Source organism: Diachasma alloeum, unplaced genomic scaffold, assembly GCF_001412515.2.
Source record: "Diachasma alloeum isolate Michigan unplaced genomic scaffold, Dall2.0 Dall_scaffold_00519, whole genome shotgun sequence".
Taxonomy (NCBI): Eukaryota; Metazoa; Arthropoda; class Insecta; order Hymenoptera; family Braconidae; genus Diachasma; species Diachasma alloeum.
Window position 1 is genome coordinate 29810 of NW_021680651.1, and position 18739 is coordinate 48548.

The 18739-nt window shown below is 36.5% G+C and overlaps 1 protein-coding gene across 2 annotated transcripts in view; it reads left to right on the forward strand.

Annotated features, from left to right (window-relative positions):
• Window positions 1–411: 411 nt before the first annotated feature.
• Window positions 412–18739, forward strand: part of LOC107042780 (DNA topoisomerase 2-binding protein 1) — a 75240-nt gene continuing 56912 nt past the window's right edge. For both annotated transcript variants that reach the window (XM_015263964.1, XM_015263965.1), the window contains exons 1-2: window positions 412–714; window positions 1400–1539. In XM_015263964.1, coding sequence (XP_015119450.1) covers window positions 553–714; window positions 1400–1539 — 302 coding nt within the window. In that variant the 5' untranslated portion in view covers window positions 412–552. The remainder of the gene's footprint in view (window positions 715–1399; window positions 1540–18739) is intronic.

Here is an 18739-nt window from a genome sequence, read left to right on the forward strand (position 1 = left end):
TTTCGCTCAAGACTTCATAATTCCTTCTCTCCCTCTCCTTTATGATCAACTAATTTACAAATTAAGACAATAAGAAGTTGTATGAACGAAAATGGGATAATCAAGCGGATGAGTGAATGCAAAGGAGGTTTCATGTTGGATTTAAGATTGGGAACGCATCCCTGTTATCGACTGTTTCCATGGTAATAGATGAAAATTTCTTTACCCACAGAGATGGCCTCTCGATTAGTTCATGCGCGCCACCGCTATGAAACTCTGATCGAACAGTTCCCATAAGCCTGAGCAATCTCTCCTGTTATCTCTGACTCACGCACCCGACTCACATTTACCGACAATTCGACCGGATCGCCGCCTTTCCCGTGAGGTACCAACTAACTTTTTTGGAGTCAGTCAAACCCCCCGTTCCGGGCCTCTACTCAGGTCTATCCTCTTTGATTGAGGTTATATACTGTCTCTAGAGTAAATGTCACCGCCCTGAATTAAAAAATACTTGATTATCGGTTGCAAATGAATTCTAATGTCTTTGAGTGAAGAACAAGTCGTGGACATCTTATGACGAGTGAAAAAAAACGAATGCCTGTTTGCAAAGAAACATATATTAACAAAAAAACGATGACCAGTCATTTTGAAGGCTCACTAAATGTTTATTTTTTGATATCTAATCAATATGCAAGTGAAGATGATTGTTCAGAGGACATGTGGGAAGCTTTCCAGGTACATTCCGTTGAAAATCTGTGAATTTGGAGGGACTGAATCCATAGAAGAAATGCGAATGTTTGTGAACTCTGATGTTTACTTTAATACGTCAAACGTGACAGTTTTTAAAAATAATTTTGTTCAATTGTAGAAATTGTTTCAGTACCGTTATTTGTTTGATATTTTGATTTTTAATAGCTTTTTTCTTGCACTGCTTAATACGGGGCAGTGAGCGAACCGCGTTCTGCAGCCACAAAAAAAATTGTAGTGTTTCTCAATTTTGTGTTGAGTTAGTAAAACAAGTTACAACTGACGACGTTGTCACTTGTTTTATTTTTTTTTGGTTTCTCGAAACGTGGCCTGCTTCGTAAAAAGCCGAATAGGCTATATGTGGCTTTAAATAAATAAATAAATAACGTGGCCTGGTTACTACCCCAGTAAGCAGTGCAAGAAAAGCGTTATAAGAAATATACAGTTTGACCATTTTTCCATAAAAATTTATTTAGTAATCTACTTTGTTATTATCCCTGCAAATGGTTCATGATTTTAATTGTTGAAAGAACGACAGCGGGGGAGGGGGGGTGCAGGTTATGTCTATGGACTCAGTATTATATTTCGAAAACAGCTCAACAAAAAATTGGTCCGTCGTGAAAACTACGAGAGAAAGTTTTCTTGATAATAAGTTAGATTTTTCTGCCAATAGAAATGCAAAGAAAATGAGATTCCACCGCAATGGATCAAGGAGAATGAGTGCCAGAGATTGAAACCAGAGAAAACAGATATTTTTGTGCTGGAGAAATTTCAGGGAGACGTCTTCAAAAAACTTCAGGGAACAAAATGCTTGTAAGTAAATTAATATTATGTTTTGTTAATATTAATTTTGATCAATTTACAGTTTTTGAATTGTCATGATAATTCAATACAAGTAAGAACCGAAGAGATTTCCGGTTGGGAGAAAAATCCTTATTTCTGCCTTTATTCACTCATGATTTTTCTGGCATTTTTTTTTTCATTTACTTTGTGACGTTTTCAGGATTTTTGACTAAAAAATACAGAAATTGTTTCAATCTAAATCTCACTAAAATGGGCTCCAGTCGATGAATTTTGAGTTAAACAAGGGTATCGACTCCTCTCTATTGAAAAGGTATATAAATTGGAATAATTTTAATGTCGCTGGCAGCTCAGAGGTTTTTTGACTAGACTCTGCTTATTACAAAGGGGAGGGAGGACGATACTCCCTCTCTGGTTTGATTTCTCCTCCACTCTCACACAATGAAAACACAAGATCTCGTATACAAAACAACTAAAATATAATTTCATTTTAAATATTAATAATATTTCGACTTGGTCCACCTGTCAAAAAATATGAGAAACCACCTCCTTCCAAGATGGACCATAGCCTTAACAATAAATAATACAAAATTAATGAAAAATAAATAAAACTAATGCCAATCCGGCAGACGATACTAATTTTGCGACTACATCTCGCGCTGTCTAGGAGACGACTCTGCCCAAGCGTGGGTTGAGTGGCTTGGGCTGCTTGCTTGGGGTGTCCCTTGGGGGACGTTTTCTCCCAAATATCTCGCACAATGGACTTGTCGAAACAATAGAGTCGACAAAATTTTTTTGTTTTTAAGATATTTAGATTCACAAACAATTCAAGATAATAATATGTGACGAATATTGTCCATAATAATTTTCGAAATTTTCAATTCTAAATCATTTTTATAGTGAAAATTCGCTGTATTTGGGTATCGCTCGTGTATCTCTCGCTGACTTCCTGTAGAATCGGTGCGTCAGATGGGGGGGAGCTTCCCCTCTGGTCGTTCCTTGTGTCAGGGTACCCTGGACTGATGCCATTCTGAGATTGATAGTAAGGCATCGTTGCTTGAAGACACCTTTTGCTCCCATTTGAAATATGTGGGCTTCGTAGCGCGACGCCATTGTCCAATCCTCCTTCCTACAAGTTTGAACGGGATGGTCTGGATGTTGCTTGGTCCCAAGAGATATTTCTCAGGACCTCCTCTTCTCGATTCAGGCCGTTGACTTGAAGTTATGACCGCTAGAGATGAAAAAAGGGTATTAGAATAGGGAAGGAATTGGAGATTTTCCTTTCCCGATTTTCATGGAGGAGAGAAGTTTCCTAGACGTTATTTTTAGAAGGTCTTAGTCTTCATGAAAATTAGAATTTGATTTTTGTCAACGAAAATATTCAAGTCTGACGACCTGGTCGTCACAACATCATTTATTGAATTATTATAGGGTTGATAAATACTTACATTATAGTCCAAAAAGACAAAAATGATTGAGAACGGAGCTCTCTGACTCAATTATTGGCGGAGATAGGGGAGGGTCGGGCAAAATGGGACGTGTTGAGATCTTTTCCAATTGTCAATATCTTCATTTAGAAGTGAAAATATTGACAATTAGAGAAGATCACGAAACGTCCCATTTTGCTGGACTCTCCTCTACTGAAGATTGAATTTTTCTTTCTTCTAAAAACTGTTGTTTTTTAGAATTCTAATGACGAACTACTGAGAATAACAAAAAAAAATTGAAACCATAGATTTTGTCAGAAATTTTTTCAGCTTTTCGAAAAACATTGTTTTTTTATGTACCTATATTTTGGCATGAAAAACTGGAAAAGAAAGTTTCAAACAGTCATTTGGAGTCGTACCCAACCCTTATTTACTTGTTCGTTTTTTTCATCGGAAAGTTCAGAAAATTTTCTAACAAAATTTGTTTTTTATTTTTGGTGCTCGCAGAAACGCAGAGGTAAAGTGCGGAAAAAAAATAAAATTTTTTCCTAAAAAATTCGTTTTTCAAAAATATTTCGAAATCCAACGGAAATAGAGAATTTTTTTGTAAAAATCGTTTTTGTAGAAAAGAATCTACAAAAGCTCTTATAAAAAATTTTCCATCTACCGTATATTCTGAGATATTCATTGACAAATTATCTTCAGATTCAGTTGCCAATGAGTCTACAATATCTCAGGATTGAAGCGAAATATCAATTTCTTGGCGAAGATCTTGTTTGAAACGTAGCTAATCTACCAGTTAAACGATCGGTCCTGCCGATAATTCTCGAGCACCATCGGGAACCTTCGGTTGAGCGGCGAGAGGATCACGATACCCGCGAAAAGTTAGTTGCAATCTGGCAATTGAGAATTGTTTTAGGTCTTCACCTCTGAATCAAGTTCTGTAGTGGGTTATGATTAGTTCCGGAATTTTTGAGCCAAAATTTCCAAATTCCAGTTCTTTATCTGGATTCTAAAACGCTCCTCAATAGCCTTGTTTTTTTCCATAAGAATAACACGGGATTTTCATGGAAAATTCGAATCTATTTCCCCCCTCCCCTTGTTATGTCACTAAAAATTTTAAAATCATGGAAAATTATTGAGTAAATGAACTACTTTTGACGGAAATTTTTAGTTTTTTATTGATATCACACAATAGGGGAATTATTCTTATAGGAAAAAACGTTCTATTCTTACGGGAAACGTTATTCCCGTGCTATTCGTATGAGAAAATAATGCTCTTGGGGGCGTTTTAGAATGAAGATAGAGAGCTGAAATTTTGAGAGTATTTTCTTTTATTTGTGACGTATTGGGATCGACCGATACGTCGATTTAGTTCATAATTATACGGAATGTTATTATAATACTGGATGAGAGGAATAAGAAATGTGATTTCTCTTTCCTGCCATCCAGATATTAGTCAGCGTTCCCATGATGGCATTGGGATAGCATGCCCATGGTGTCAGTTGGACAATCCCCCGTGAGCTCACCGCCGAAGTTAACCGAGGTTTAAGTGACCATACAGAGAATTACAGTGTAGGAATAAAATAGTAGTGCAAAGTGCAAGGCACAGTAGACAGTGTACATAATAGTACGAAGGAAAAGAAATATTCACTGAGTTTTACCTCCGGATAAAACTCAAAACGTCACATATTCATTTCGAGTCTTTTGAGGGGGCGGTATGTCAAAAATTCCGGAACGGGTGCCCCTGAGGGGCACCCTAGGGTATGATATTCAGGAGATTTAATTTCTACTAATCAATGCTCAGTAAATCATAGAAATGAAGGTCATTTTCCTGGATTTTATTAACGTCCCGATCCTAAGGAAGGAAGTTATTATAATTACTAAAATCAAAAGTGGAATTTCTATGATTTGTGGACGTTTCGTGAGCCCTAGAATCACCCTGACACGTTTTTGAACACATGTCTGTATGCGTGTGTGCACGTATGTATTCAGGGTGTCCAGCGGTAGGGAAATCTGGAAAATCGGGAATTTGGTCTGGAAATGTCAAGGAATTACGACAACTTTCTGGAATTTTAAAATGTGAAGCTTGTTTTCTCCAAGTACCTAAATTTTGGGGAATTCTGTTGACAAAAAAGAGTGTCCTGGAATTGTCCTTTAGCGGAGACTTTGCTAAAATTGAAAAGTCTGAATATTCCCATAGCCATACTTCCTTGAATTTGCGCAATTTCGATGTGATGCAGATTTTTGCATTTCACAATTTTCGTTACACTCTAGAAAATGAAATTAAGTACCCATTTTACATAATAAATTATGGATAATAGCCCATGAAGAAAATGTTTCTTTCAATGCACTCTTTTTTGTTTGTTCTGGAATGTTTAAAAAATCGAGTGCAGCAGACAGACTAAATTTGAAAAATTCATTTATTTCAATCCGTTCTATGCAATGGAAAACGAATACTGAATTTTATTCTTTGAAGTCTGACAAACATACAAAAAGCAATCTGAAATGGATGAAAATTATAATCCAAGGAAAATTTTGAAGGCGAAAATGGGAAATGACGAAATAAATTCACTTAATGGGTGGTCTTTTCGCCAACCAAAGATAATTCGATTTTACCGACGTGTGCGTTTCAACTTCGTTGGGTAAAGGAGTTAATGTGCATGGATCCATCTATTGTTCATTGATTACCCGGTTCTACGAAATTTCGGCTCAACTTGCCACACATGAAACCCATGCTATTTGATAGATTTTTCCGTGTAGAATTCAAATCTATTGACCAAACCGCTCCAAGTGCGATCATTTACGAGAAAAAAGAATTTCGATGTCTCCACAATCTGCGAAATTGTGTTACGTCATGATTTCGCAGTAAATATTTGAAAATATTTAATCAAATATATACTGAAAAATTATGAGTAATATTTTCTCCCATTTTTAGCCTACCATCCGGAAATAGCTAGGGATCGAAGTCGGGTGAATTGTTGAAATAATAAAGAATTTTTATTATTTAATAAAACCCAAATTTATTTAAATTAATTAAATCAAAATTCCATCAAATTAAGAAGTTTTCTCATCAAACGAACATAAAATCAATAAATTTTCCGTCAAATACAATTCAAATTTAAACCTTCAATTTTTGTTTCCACATTCAGTGCAAGAATCATTTAATTTTATAATAAAATCAAATTTTCCAATGATAAAAAAAAATTAATAATAAAATTTAAGCAACTCATCCTGGTTCTCCGTAGCTTTCCTCAACGTTGTCCAATTCCGTGGTTCCACAATTATTATCCAGCAAGTCTAAGTACCAATTTGATTTTTGTCACATTTCACTAATTTCAAGAAATATTCCACAAATTATTAGTGCATAATCAAAATCATTCTATTTCACTGTGACGAAATGAGTTTATTTGTCCTTTAATAATCTCATGTTTCACTCCGACCTCGGCTAGTCTCGGTGAGCTCATGGGTGGTTCGCTCAATCGGAGGGATAAGTGAAGGATAGAGGGAGGGTTAACGATATTAAACCGACCGTACTGATGTTGGTAAAATAACTATATATTAACTTTAATTTATACACGGTAGTGTTTAATGGGTCGGTATAATGCGGTTCTTGACTCGACTTTGGGACCTTGACTCGACTTTGTTATTGGTTGGCTGAAGGCCTGAGCTCAGAGATCCGCTCTGTTTCGCTCCTGATCGTATTCTAGATTTTTGGCTAGGTGAGGACGTCCGTGAATCTTCAACTCCTGCCGTACTCTGACGTACTCTGGTGCTTCCCGAGTCGTCCAAACTCGTCAAAGTCCGAAAATGCTTACCTAAGCAATCCCACGGTTTTCTTCACTAATACGGTTTCGTGCATTCGTTTGTATAGAAACCTACACAGTCAAACAGTTCAGCACCCTGAACTGGACCTGTAGAAACCGTGGAACTGCTTACGCTGGTGTCCATGGGACACCGTGGGACTGCTGAGCAATNATTTATTTCAATCCGTTCTATGCAATGGAAAACGAATACTGAATTTTATTCTTTGAAGTCTGACAAACATACAAAAAGCAATCTGAAATGGATGAAAATTATAATCCAAGGAAAATTTTGAAGGCGAAAATGGGAAATGACGAAATAAATTCACTTAATGGGTGGTCTTTTCGCCAACCAAAGATAATTCGATTTTACCGACGTGTGCGTTTCAACTTCGTTGGGTAAAGGAGTTAATGTGCATGGATCCATCTATTGTTCATTGATTACCCGGTTCTACGAAATTTCGGCTCAACTTGCCACACATGAAACCCATGCTATTTGATAGATTTTTCCGTGTAGAATTCAAATCTATTGACCAAACCGCTCCAAGTGCGATCATTTACGAGAAAAAAGAATTTCGATGTCTCCACAATCTGCGAAATTGTGTTACGTCATGATTTCGCAGTAAATATTTGAAAATATTTAATCAAATATATACTGAAAAATTATGAGTAATATTTTCTCCCATTTTTAGCCTACCATCCGGAAATAGCTAGGGATCGAAGTCGGGTGAATTGTTGAAATAATAAAGAATTTTTATTATTTAATAAAACCCAAATTTATTTAAATTAATTAAATCAAAATTCCATCAAATTAAGAAGTTTTCTCATCAAACGAACATAAAATCAATAAATTTTCCGTCAAATACAATTCAAATTTAAACCTTCAATTTTTGTTTCCACATTCAGTGCAAGAATCATTTAATTTTATAATAAAATCAAATTTTCCAATGATAAAAAAAAATTAATAATAAAATTTAAGCAACTCATCCTGGTTCTCCGTAGCTTTCCTCAACGTTGTCCAATTCCGTGGTTCCACAATTATTATCCAGCAAGTCTAAGTACCAATTTGATTTTTGTCACATTTCACTAATTTCAAGAAATATTCCACAAATTATTAGTGCATAATCAAAATCATTCTATTTCACTGTGACGAAATGAGTTTATTTGTCCTTTAATAATCTCATGTTTCACTCCGACCTCGGCTAGTCTCGGTGAGCTCATGGGTGGTTCGCTCAATCGGAGGGATAAGTGAAGGATAGAGGGAGGGTTAACGATATTAAACCGACCGTACTGATGTTGGTAAAATAACTATATATTAACTTTAATTTATACACGGTAGTGTTTAATGGGTCGGTATAATGCGGTTCTTGACTCGACTTTGGGACCTTGACTCGACTTTGTTATTGGTTGGCTGAAGGCCTGAGCTCAGAGATCCGCTCTGTTTCGCTCCTGATCGTATTCTAGATTTTTGGCTAGGTGAGGACGTCCGTGAATCTTCAACTCCTGCCGTACTCTGACGTACTCTGGTGCTTCCCGAGTCGTCCAAACTCGTCAAAGTCCGAAAATGCTTACCTAAGCAATCCCACGGTTTTCTTCACTAATACGGTTTCGTGCATTCGTTTGTATAGAAACCTACACAGTCAAACAGTTCAGCACCCTGAACTGGACCTGTAGAAACCGTGGAATTGCTTACGGTGGTGTCCATGGGACACCGTGGGACTGCTGAGCAATCTTTGGATGAAGGGAATGAGAAACCTCGTTTCCCGTTCCCATCGTCCACCACTTTGGGCATAATAATTATATTTATTAAATAAATCGACGTATTGATCGATCTCAATACGTCACATTCACTAATTATTAAATTTTTTTTTTATTCACATAATTCAAAATATTGAGTCAACTTCATTTGAATAATAACTATAAAATCGCGGAACTGGAGACGCGAAGAAAACTACGGAGGACTACCGGAACTATTCTATCGGGAACTGTCCGAACCGAGGGAACCGTCCCAACTAACTTTGAGGGTGGATCGATGCGCTCGTCAAACCTCCTGATTTTAGTCTTAATTCGTGTCTGTATATTAATTTTTTATGTATTTGTCAAAGGAGGGAGCATCACATGATGTTGATGCACCAGGTACACCTCGGTACGGACACCTGAACCTCCTGGTGATAACGCACTTGGAGACAATTCCAGGCGTTACCACCTAACGATCACGTGATCGTTATATAAAATGATTTAATTTCCTTTTCTTCAATTTTCTAGCTGATTTTAAACTCAATAGTTTTCTCAATATTTTTTTCTTTTATTATAAATTTTTCCCTATTTTCCCACTATTATTCCATTTTCCTACGAGGCCTATTTCTCGACTATCATTCGAGTGACGTCACTCAACCTGACCACCCAAGTAAAGGTGATTTGGATTCGCGTTTACAAAGAAAAACTTACCATCGTCTTTCTCAAATTCCCTTCTTATATTCCGTACGAGTAATATCGATCGAAATTTATCTCCGTTTTAAATACGGAATTTCGGTCGATTTTACACTCACTCTTCTATTACTTTTTTTTTTACTTAAATTCTTTATTTATCATTATTTTCTATTTGAAATATTTAAATTCCATTATTTATGATGGAAAACGCGATACGTCTCCTGACGTAACAATTGACCCTTTCTGAAATTCAATAAAAAAATAACGAGAGCTGCTTTCAACCTGTAATAAGTCGCAGAAAAATTAAAGTGATCGTGTTGTGTTCCTCACGTAGGAGCCTTTTAATTCTCTGATAAAATTGATTCCCTTTTCATGTTATGAAAAGAATGGAGTCGAGGAGCAGTNTTTATTAAATAAATCGACGTATTGATCGATCTCAATACGTCACATTCACTAATTATTAAATTTTTTTTTTATTCACATAATTCAAAATATTGAGTCAACTTCATTTGAATAATAACTATAAAATCGCGGAACTGGAGACGCGAAGAAAACTACGGAGGACTACCGGAACTATTCTATCGGGAACTGTCCGAACCGAGGGAACCGTCCCAACTAACTTTGAGGGTGGATCGATGCGCTCGTCAAACCTCCTGATTTTAGTCTTAATTCGTGTCTGTATATTAATTTTTTATGTATTTGTCAAAGGAGGGAGCATCACATGATGTTGATGCACCAGGTACACCTCGGTACGGACACCTGAACCTCCTGGTGATAACGCACTTGGAGACAATTCCAGGCGTTACCACCTAACGATCACGTGATCGTTATATAAAATGATTTAATTTCCTTTTCTTCAATTTTCTAGCTGATTTTAAACTCAATAGTTTTCTCAATATTTTTTTCTTTTATTATAAATTTTTCCCTATTTTCCCACTATTATTCCATTTTCCTACGAGGCCTATTTCTCGACTATCATTCGAGTGACGTCACTCAACCTGACCACCCAAGTAAAGGTGATTTGGATTCGCGTTTACAAAGAAAAACTTACCATCGTCTTTCTCAAATTCCCTTCTTATATTCCGTACGAGTAATATCGATCGAAATTTATCTCCGTTTTAAATACGGAATTTCGGTCGATTTTACACTCACTCTTCTATTACTTTTTTTTTTACTTAAATTCTTTATTTATCATTATTTTCTATTTGAAATATTTAAATTCCATTATTTATGATGGAAAACGCGATACGTCTCCTGACGTAACAATTGACCCTTTCTGAAATTCAATAAAAAAATAACGAGAGCTGCTTTCAACCTGTAATAAGTCGCAGAAAAATTAAAGTGATCGTGTTGTGTTCCTCACGTAGGAGCCTTTTAATTCTCTGATAAAATTGATTCCCTTTTCATGTTATGAAAAGAATGGAGTCGAGGAGCAGTGTGAAATTGTATCACCACGTGTCAGCATAACCATCTGTTTAAACTTAACCTAACATCCGAATAAAATAAATCAAATTCTTGTAAAATTCTATCGTGAAAGAAGGAGACACCTCGTCGTTGCTCTTGTGCAAGTGCAGCGTAACCTTTAGGCGGATAATTTTTGCACGTACTTGAACCTCAAAGAAACGGTATTCATTTTAAACTTCATCAGACCAATACCTTCGAATTTTCCCTCCCTAGGAGTGTTTCACCTCATGATAATCCTACTCGGAATTCATTGAATTCGTGGATAGAAGGAAGACGTCATGAAGCCAATGGGCGATCCATTGTCGATAGTTGATCGATTGATTATATAATGTCGGCCGTGGGTTGCTGACGAGTAAAGCATAATTTTATTTATGATCGTTCATGATTTCTAATCGGTGACAGAATTGCATTTATAGGACCTGACAACAAATACTATGCTGCACTTCCAAATCATATCAAATCATACCAAAACCGAGGACTCTAGAGTGCAAAAGCTTTGGAATGAGTTTTCTCAGTGTGGTCAAATGAGTCTTCTTCACATTTTTCTTTCCTCTGTTGATTAATACACCGTTGTAATGAAACGAACAATTATCATGTCAACCCTCGTAGTTTATTTCCTTCATAATTTCATTTCTCAATTTTCTTTGAATTTCGATGTTTCTACTTAAGAACTTCTGAATAGAAAGTAACTGAAAATGTTGTTCAATCTTGCATCACTTTTCTGGTGGAATTGTCCTCCAAATTCTATATGCCACTTAACAAATGAAAGTTTGATAATGAAATTCAGTGAAATTCATGAAAGATTTATTTTTAGTTTGTCGAAGAAATGTGATAATTCAATGCTTCGCAATTGCAGGAATTCACCAGATTTCTTCTGTTACATATATGCAAGGTTCACACCCAAAGCCCAGAAGAGAAATATTACATCACTGCTTAAAAATGCCTATGGGAATTATGTTCAACAACGAATGGGAAATTTAGAGAAGTTCTGGATACCTAATCACTGCTGCTCATATTGCCACAGAATTCTTCTAGGATCCATTGAGTAGAGTAACACCTTAATGTGCCCTTTAATGTGCCAGCTATCTGGAGAGAGTCCAAGGGTCACATCATAGACTGTTATTTCTGTTTGACGGTTGGTAGTTCGTACAACAGGAATTCAAGAAACAAAATTGAAAATCCGACTGTCTCCTCCAATGATCAACCAAAATACTAGTCCCAAAATCTGTGGGAATTTCCAAAGAAATACAACCTGAAAGCCAATTACAGGAGTGCCAGAGAGAGAACAATGATTCTCAATATGATCCGATAGTAACGCCGAAAAACGAGAAACAACCTGAGTTATTTCACCAAGAGGAAATCGACGACCTAGCGAGAGACCTTCATCTGAGTAAAGAGAGTGCCGAAATATTAGCTTCCAGGTTGAAAGAGAAAAATCTAACCATCGACGTTCGTATCACCAGCTTTCACCGGGTAAGCCACTTGCATCAATTTTTCAAAGAAGAATTTGAACTCTCTTACTGCTTTGACATTGATGGTTTGATGAAGAGTATGGGCATTGAAAATGATCCTGATGAGTGGAGACTATTTATCGATTCCTGAACTAACAGCTTGAAGGTTGTTTTATTCCACATTGGTAATATTTATTCGTCATTACCGATAGTATATTCGGCCTCACACAAAGAAACCCAAGCTAATGTCAAGCTTGTATTTGAAAACATCGGATATAAGTACTACAAGTGGCATATCTCTGTTGATTTGAAGATGGTTACTTTGATTCTTGGGATGCAACTTGGAATTGCAAAGTACTGTTGAATTCTTTGCGAGTGGGACAGTCGGTGCCGAGTACAGCATTATGAGCGCAAGAATTGGCCTGCTCGTCAAGACTTTATTCCTGAAAAGAAAAATATTGTCCAAGAACCACTGACTGAGTCCGACAAAATTTTCCTACCACCACTCCACATAAAATTAGGATTAGTGCAAAGTTTCGTCAAATCTCTGCAGAAAGCTGGATCCGCCTTTGAAAAAAATCTTTCCTAAATTAAGTAAAGTAAAAATCAAAGCTTGCTACCGAAATGCCCCGTAATTTCAAGGAAATTAGTGTCAACATGTCTTTGAAGATATATTTGCTAAATTTGCATTTAAAATCCTTCTCAGAGAGCTTGATGGACGTCAGCGATGAGTATGGCGAAAGATTCCATCAAGATATTGCACCAGTTGAACGAAGATACAAGGGAAAATCTCATATAAAAATGATGTCTGACTACTGCTGGAATTTGATCACAGCATCTGAGATGATGCACAAAACGAAAAGGTCCAAGGATTTCGTTTCAGAATACTAAAGAAAGAATGAAAATCAAATTGACCGAGTCCGACTATTGAGTTCATGATTCAACAATATATTACTCCAAGAATTTTTATTTCATTAATCAAAACTTTGCCCTGCATTCAAATGGTCTTTTTCTGTTTTCACACATTGCTTCCAAACTATTTGTCTTAACTATTAGAAATATTAAACATTCATCATAAATTAATTTCCAATTTCCCTAAGAAATGTAGTTGGAAATTATTCTTTTATGTATAAAAAGTAGAGTAGCTCAGCTTCTGCTGCGCCACTTGATTTGATGAGTTTCCAATCACAAAAGAAAAAGTTCATCCTCGAGAATGGATCGCCCATTGGCTTCAAGACGTCTTCCTTCTATCCATGAATTCTATTATAATAAATAATATCAAAACCAAACATCAAAAGAATAAATAAGAGAGAATACCTTTAAATAGTAGGTGAAAGACGTTAAATATTTATTTATACTTTCAACACCGTTTTTTCAACGTTTCAATAAAAGATTAATTAGAGAAATTATATTGTACAAACTTTCGTCGCGCACACACATACACGTTCGCAATTTTTCAATTAGAATCGTATCATAGATACCAATTTCGTTATTTATAGCAGGGGCTTGGAATGAAAGTCTGGAACGAAACGAAACTGCGGTTTCTGCGTTTCGTTCCCAGAAACGTTAAGGGAAACGAAACTAAATTCGGAACGAAAGTCCGGTAACGTTACCGCTAGGAACGAAACCCTGGAACGAAAGTGCGGTAACCTTACCGCCTGGAACGAAACCTTGGAACGAAAGTCCGGTAACGTTACCGTCTGGAACAAAACTCGGAAACGAAAGTCCGGTAACGTTACCATCTGGAACGAAACCTTAGAACAAAAATACAGTGAGAGTTACCATGACAGAATTATTTTCACTCTAGAGAATTTGTCGTTGAGCGAATCTGCCAATTCGGTATATGGGTGATTTCGCTATGTTATTGAGGGTTCTCAAATGATTTTTTTTATAATGCACAAGACTTGAAAAAAAAAAAAATTTAATTTTTTTTCAGTTTTGTTGCGCTCCTAGAATGGATTTTTAGATTTTAGAATTTTTGACGGAATTTTGAGTTTCAGCCGAGGCAAAAAATAATTTTTCAAGACCTGAATATGTATTTTTGACGGAAATTTTTACAGATAATTTTTTTTCCATTTTATTTTGTGAATTCTATCATTTTTTTTTAATTCATCCGTTTTTTTATTTCAGGAATCATTATTTACAGTAAATTACTATTTTTTACAGATTTTAAAATAGACAACTTTTCAGAGAGTGACAAAAAATTTGAAGAAACATTTTCGGATAGAACGGAGCGAGCTCCCACTTTGATTTGTTTGTATGTTTCGGAAAAATAGTTACTTTGTGTGAGGAAGAAAAAAAATCTGCCATTGAGATGGCGGAACAAGGTACAATTGGCAATTTTCATATTTTTTCTAATTGTTAGGGCATTTTTGACTGTGGGAGCTTATTGAAACCATACTCAATCGAAAGACCGGAAAATTTCTGTTAGAAATACCTGTTAAAAACTCGAAAAATAATTTTTAAACACAAAATTCCATCAGAAACTCGAAAATCTAAAAATCCATTCTATGAATGCATTAAAATTGTCTTTTGCATTATAAGAAAACCATGTGCGAAGCCTCAACAACATGCAAATTTTGAAGGTACAAAACCGTCCCAATAATCGGCGAAATCACTCATATGAAAAATTTCAATTTTTTTTTCTATTTTCTATCGAAAAGTATAGTCCATATGAATAAGAATGAGCGTAATCGACAAACGCTCAACTCTATTATTGGCGGGGACATAGAAGATAATTTTTTTCTTTTTCTGCAATTTTTTTTCAGCTTTAATGACAAGCCACTGTAAACAACAACAAAAATTTAACCCATACATTTCATTGGAAATTTTCTTAATCCTTCGAAAAACAAAACCGTTTTTTACGAATTCACATATCTTGGCATGCGAAACTCGAAAAGAAAGTTCAGAACGGTCATTTTGGTTCAAATTTTGGACATTTTTTGGAAATTTTTTTTTTCCATTTCAGCGGAAAGTTCACAAAATTTCCTAACCAAAATACACTTCTAATTTCTACGCTCTCATTAATTCAGGGATGAAATGCAAGGAGAAACAAAATTTGGCCCTCAAAATAGTTTTTCGAAAATACGTTGGAATCTGAATAAGATAGAGAAATTTTTGTGAATATTATGTTTGAAACGCAACTAAAATTCCAGAACATTCTGGTCGACCATCGGCCTACTTCGAAAATCTCCGGGACCCTTCAGGTCATCAGTCATAAGTCACCGAAACACGCGCGAATCAGTTTAGGCTTAGCCTCTCACCGTATAAGTCTATCTCGAGCAAATCACCTGTAGACATCGTATAGTATCCATTCGTATTTCAACGAGTTCAGATCAACTAAGTAGTAGTCTCTCAACTAGTCCACAAGTATTAAGTAGAACTCAACGAGTAATTCAACGTGTAGTAATTCACCGAATAGTTATTAACGAGTATTAATCAACATTAGTAAGAGTTCATATCGAGAAGTCGATTCAGTCAATTAGCATTCAAAATTGAATACCTTTATTCAGTACATCACCTCTGTTGATTAAATTCAGTTTAAATTCAGTGACTCACCAAATTAACGTGCAAAGACAATCGTCAGTGAAGGTAGACTCACCAGTGAAATTGGTATCCGGTCTAAATGTTACGGTAAAAAATATTACGCCATAATATTACGGTAAATAATATTACGATCCAAATTGTTACGGGGTCTAATTATTATTGGTCGTTTTTATTATTGGAAATAATATTACAACGTTTTTACCGACGTCGGTGTTATTCATTATTATTTTCCGTTATTTATAGCATTTCTTTTGTTTCACAAATTCGTAATTTGTTGAATAAAAAACCTTTGTGTAATAGTAGTTTTGCGCCGTTTTGGCTGAGGATGAAGTGAAGAAGCATGGTAATTATTTTAACGCACCCGTGTCAAGCATTCCGATATAACTAACTTTTGTTGAAGAATCTTCGGTTTTGTGTGTGAATGTTTGAGGGAATTTTATTTTGTTTTGGGGGATTAATATAATCATACCAACTCATACACCTGTTGAGAAATCGATGGTAACTCACCTCGGGTCATATTTTTTGGTGTTGGGCTATTATTGTATCGATTTGATTTTCGGAGAATTTCTAATCGAGCGGATAGAGGTTTGTCCCTGATTCCATACCTTTATGTACGGTAATATTACAGTTCAATAATTTTTTGTCCCGTAATAATTTTCTGCGTAATATTTTGTCCCGTAATATTTTTGCGTAATATTTTTTACCGTAATATAATGGTTCCGTAATATTTAGACCTGCAACCGTGAAATTACATATTACCAAAGAGTGTACATAAGTTTTGACAAAGTGGTGCGATCCCACAAAATAAAGTGTGATTTTTTAAATCCAGCTCATCAGTAATTTTCCCAACAGCTCCCTCCACATTTTCATCCCACATCCACCCTAAATCTAGTCATTCACCAAACATATTATTTTTGTAGAGCTAAATGAGGTCTACACAAAAGTTCCAATAGCAAATTTCCCATCTACCATAGATTTAAAGATATTCATAAAAAAATCATCTCTAGATTCAAACGCCAATCAGTTTTTCTTCAATATCTCAGGATGGGAACAAAATAATGATTTCTTGATGAGAACTTTTTGTGTAGTGCAAAATAACGTCTACAAAAGAGATTATTATAAAGATCCCGCTTTCCGACGAAATCTATAGGTTGAAATTTTTTTTGTTGCTCACAGTGGCTCGTAATTGAAGTTAAGGAAAAGAAAGTTTGTGACGGCGATTTTTCCCAACATAGACTAATATGAACGGATTGGATCCGAAACCTTAAACCCGCAGAGAATCCCGGACTGAACGGTAGCCGTAGTGTGTCACCTCCGGCCTCTTCCACTTCGATGTTCCCTGAAGTTCTCGAAAACCGTAGAAACGATAGAAACGCCATAACCGGAAAACGAGAAGCCAGCTACTCTTTTGAGGAACTGGTGTCGGGCGCCAGCTGATTTTTGTTTCGGTGGTATCAACGAACCGCAGCCAAAGGGAACCAAACGAGAAGAAAACTAGACTTAAAGATAACTAGGGAAAATCGAAGGGAGAGGTTGCGGAATTATTTCGACTAGCTCGGAGGAATTCGGCGAGCGGGGTAGGATCAGTCGCTCGGTCTTAGGAAAAGGTGTCGCGCAACCCAAAGAAATATTCCAAAATTACTCAAAACCAGATCGGAAAATTAATTAAATTTGAGACACGTGGATTATGTTAAATTGTCTCGTGATTTATTTCATTTCTCAAAATCGATCCAAAATAAATAGAAATTCTAAATTTATTTACTACGATTTATTCCCGAGAGAGAGAGAGAGAGAGAGAGAGAGAGTAAACGAATGGACCCTGAGAGAGAGAAATATCTGCGAGAAAGGGGGAGAAAAACCTAAATGCGTATGATCTCTCGGCACAACCGGAAATGGCGTGCACGGGGATCCATACATGTACGAGAACCGTTAGCGACGAGGAATTAACGGGAAGACGAATATTCACTGAAGGAGAAAACTCGAGGAATGGAATAGGCACTCGCAAGGTGCCCTCAGTCCACATTCTCGAATTCCCTCTCGACCAGGAGCCTCGTGGCGTCGCTTCAATTATAGGGAGCTCACGAGCTTCTATTCGACGAGAAATCGGTATTATGGAAATAAAATATCAGGGAAAAATGCTACGGAACGAAAAGCGCTCCCAAATGAGGCGTCAATCCGTCCGAGCAATGAAAAGCATGCAAAACAGCACCACAGCTACATCCACACCACGTGGAGAGCATGCGTCCCTGGCGAGTAAGTTGCCCCGTATCAGCCCCCCAGTTACGGGGCAGTTAGGGGGCAGTTTTGGGGCAGTTGTTTTTGGGGTTAAAACAATGGGGGGAGGTCCCAAAACAATGTAAAAATTAATTAATTAATTATATATAGGTAATCCGATGGTTAATTGTGTTGTTATTCATTAGTTTAATAAAATAATTACTAGTATACTGGGGGGTAATACAGGCCTATAGGGAAGATACCGCGAGATGGCGGTAGTATCGACTTCTTGACTAGTTTGGCCTGGTACACGGGCGCGGCGGGGAAAATAGAATTTCAAAAAGTGGGGTGGTGGTCAAATATCGCGCAAGGTATTGATGTATGGGGTGGAGACCCCACGTATGGTTGAGGGGTGAGAATATTATTATATTTTATCATCATATATGTTCCAGTATCTAATGATATATTGATGATATACTGAGATCTACATTATATATACATATATCTCTACATAAAAAATGAGGAAGGCGAGGGGGGTGGGGTGAAAATTCAGGCGACGTTCAGGGTCAGGGGGGGGGGGGAGCCTGTAAGGGGTGGGGTTGATAATATTTATATATCCTTTAAATATATATTTTTTAGTACATATTCCACATATTTCACATATATTCGTTTCTATAATAAAAAAAAAGGGGGAGGGGCTGGTATTCAAAGGCCGCCAAGATTCAGGCGGCGTTCAGGGCCGGGCCCTGTATGGGGTGGGGGTGATAATATTTATATATCCTTTTAATATATATTTTTGAGTACATATTCCTATACCATCTATATATTTCATATATATCCCTTTCTATGATTTAAAAATTAGGGGGCGAGGGGGGGG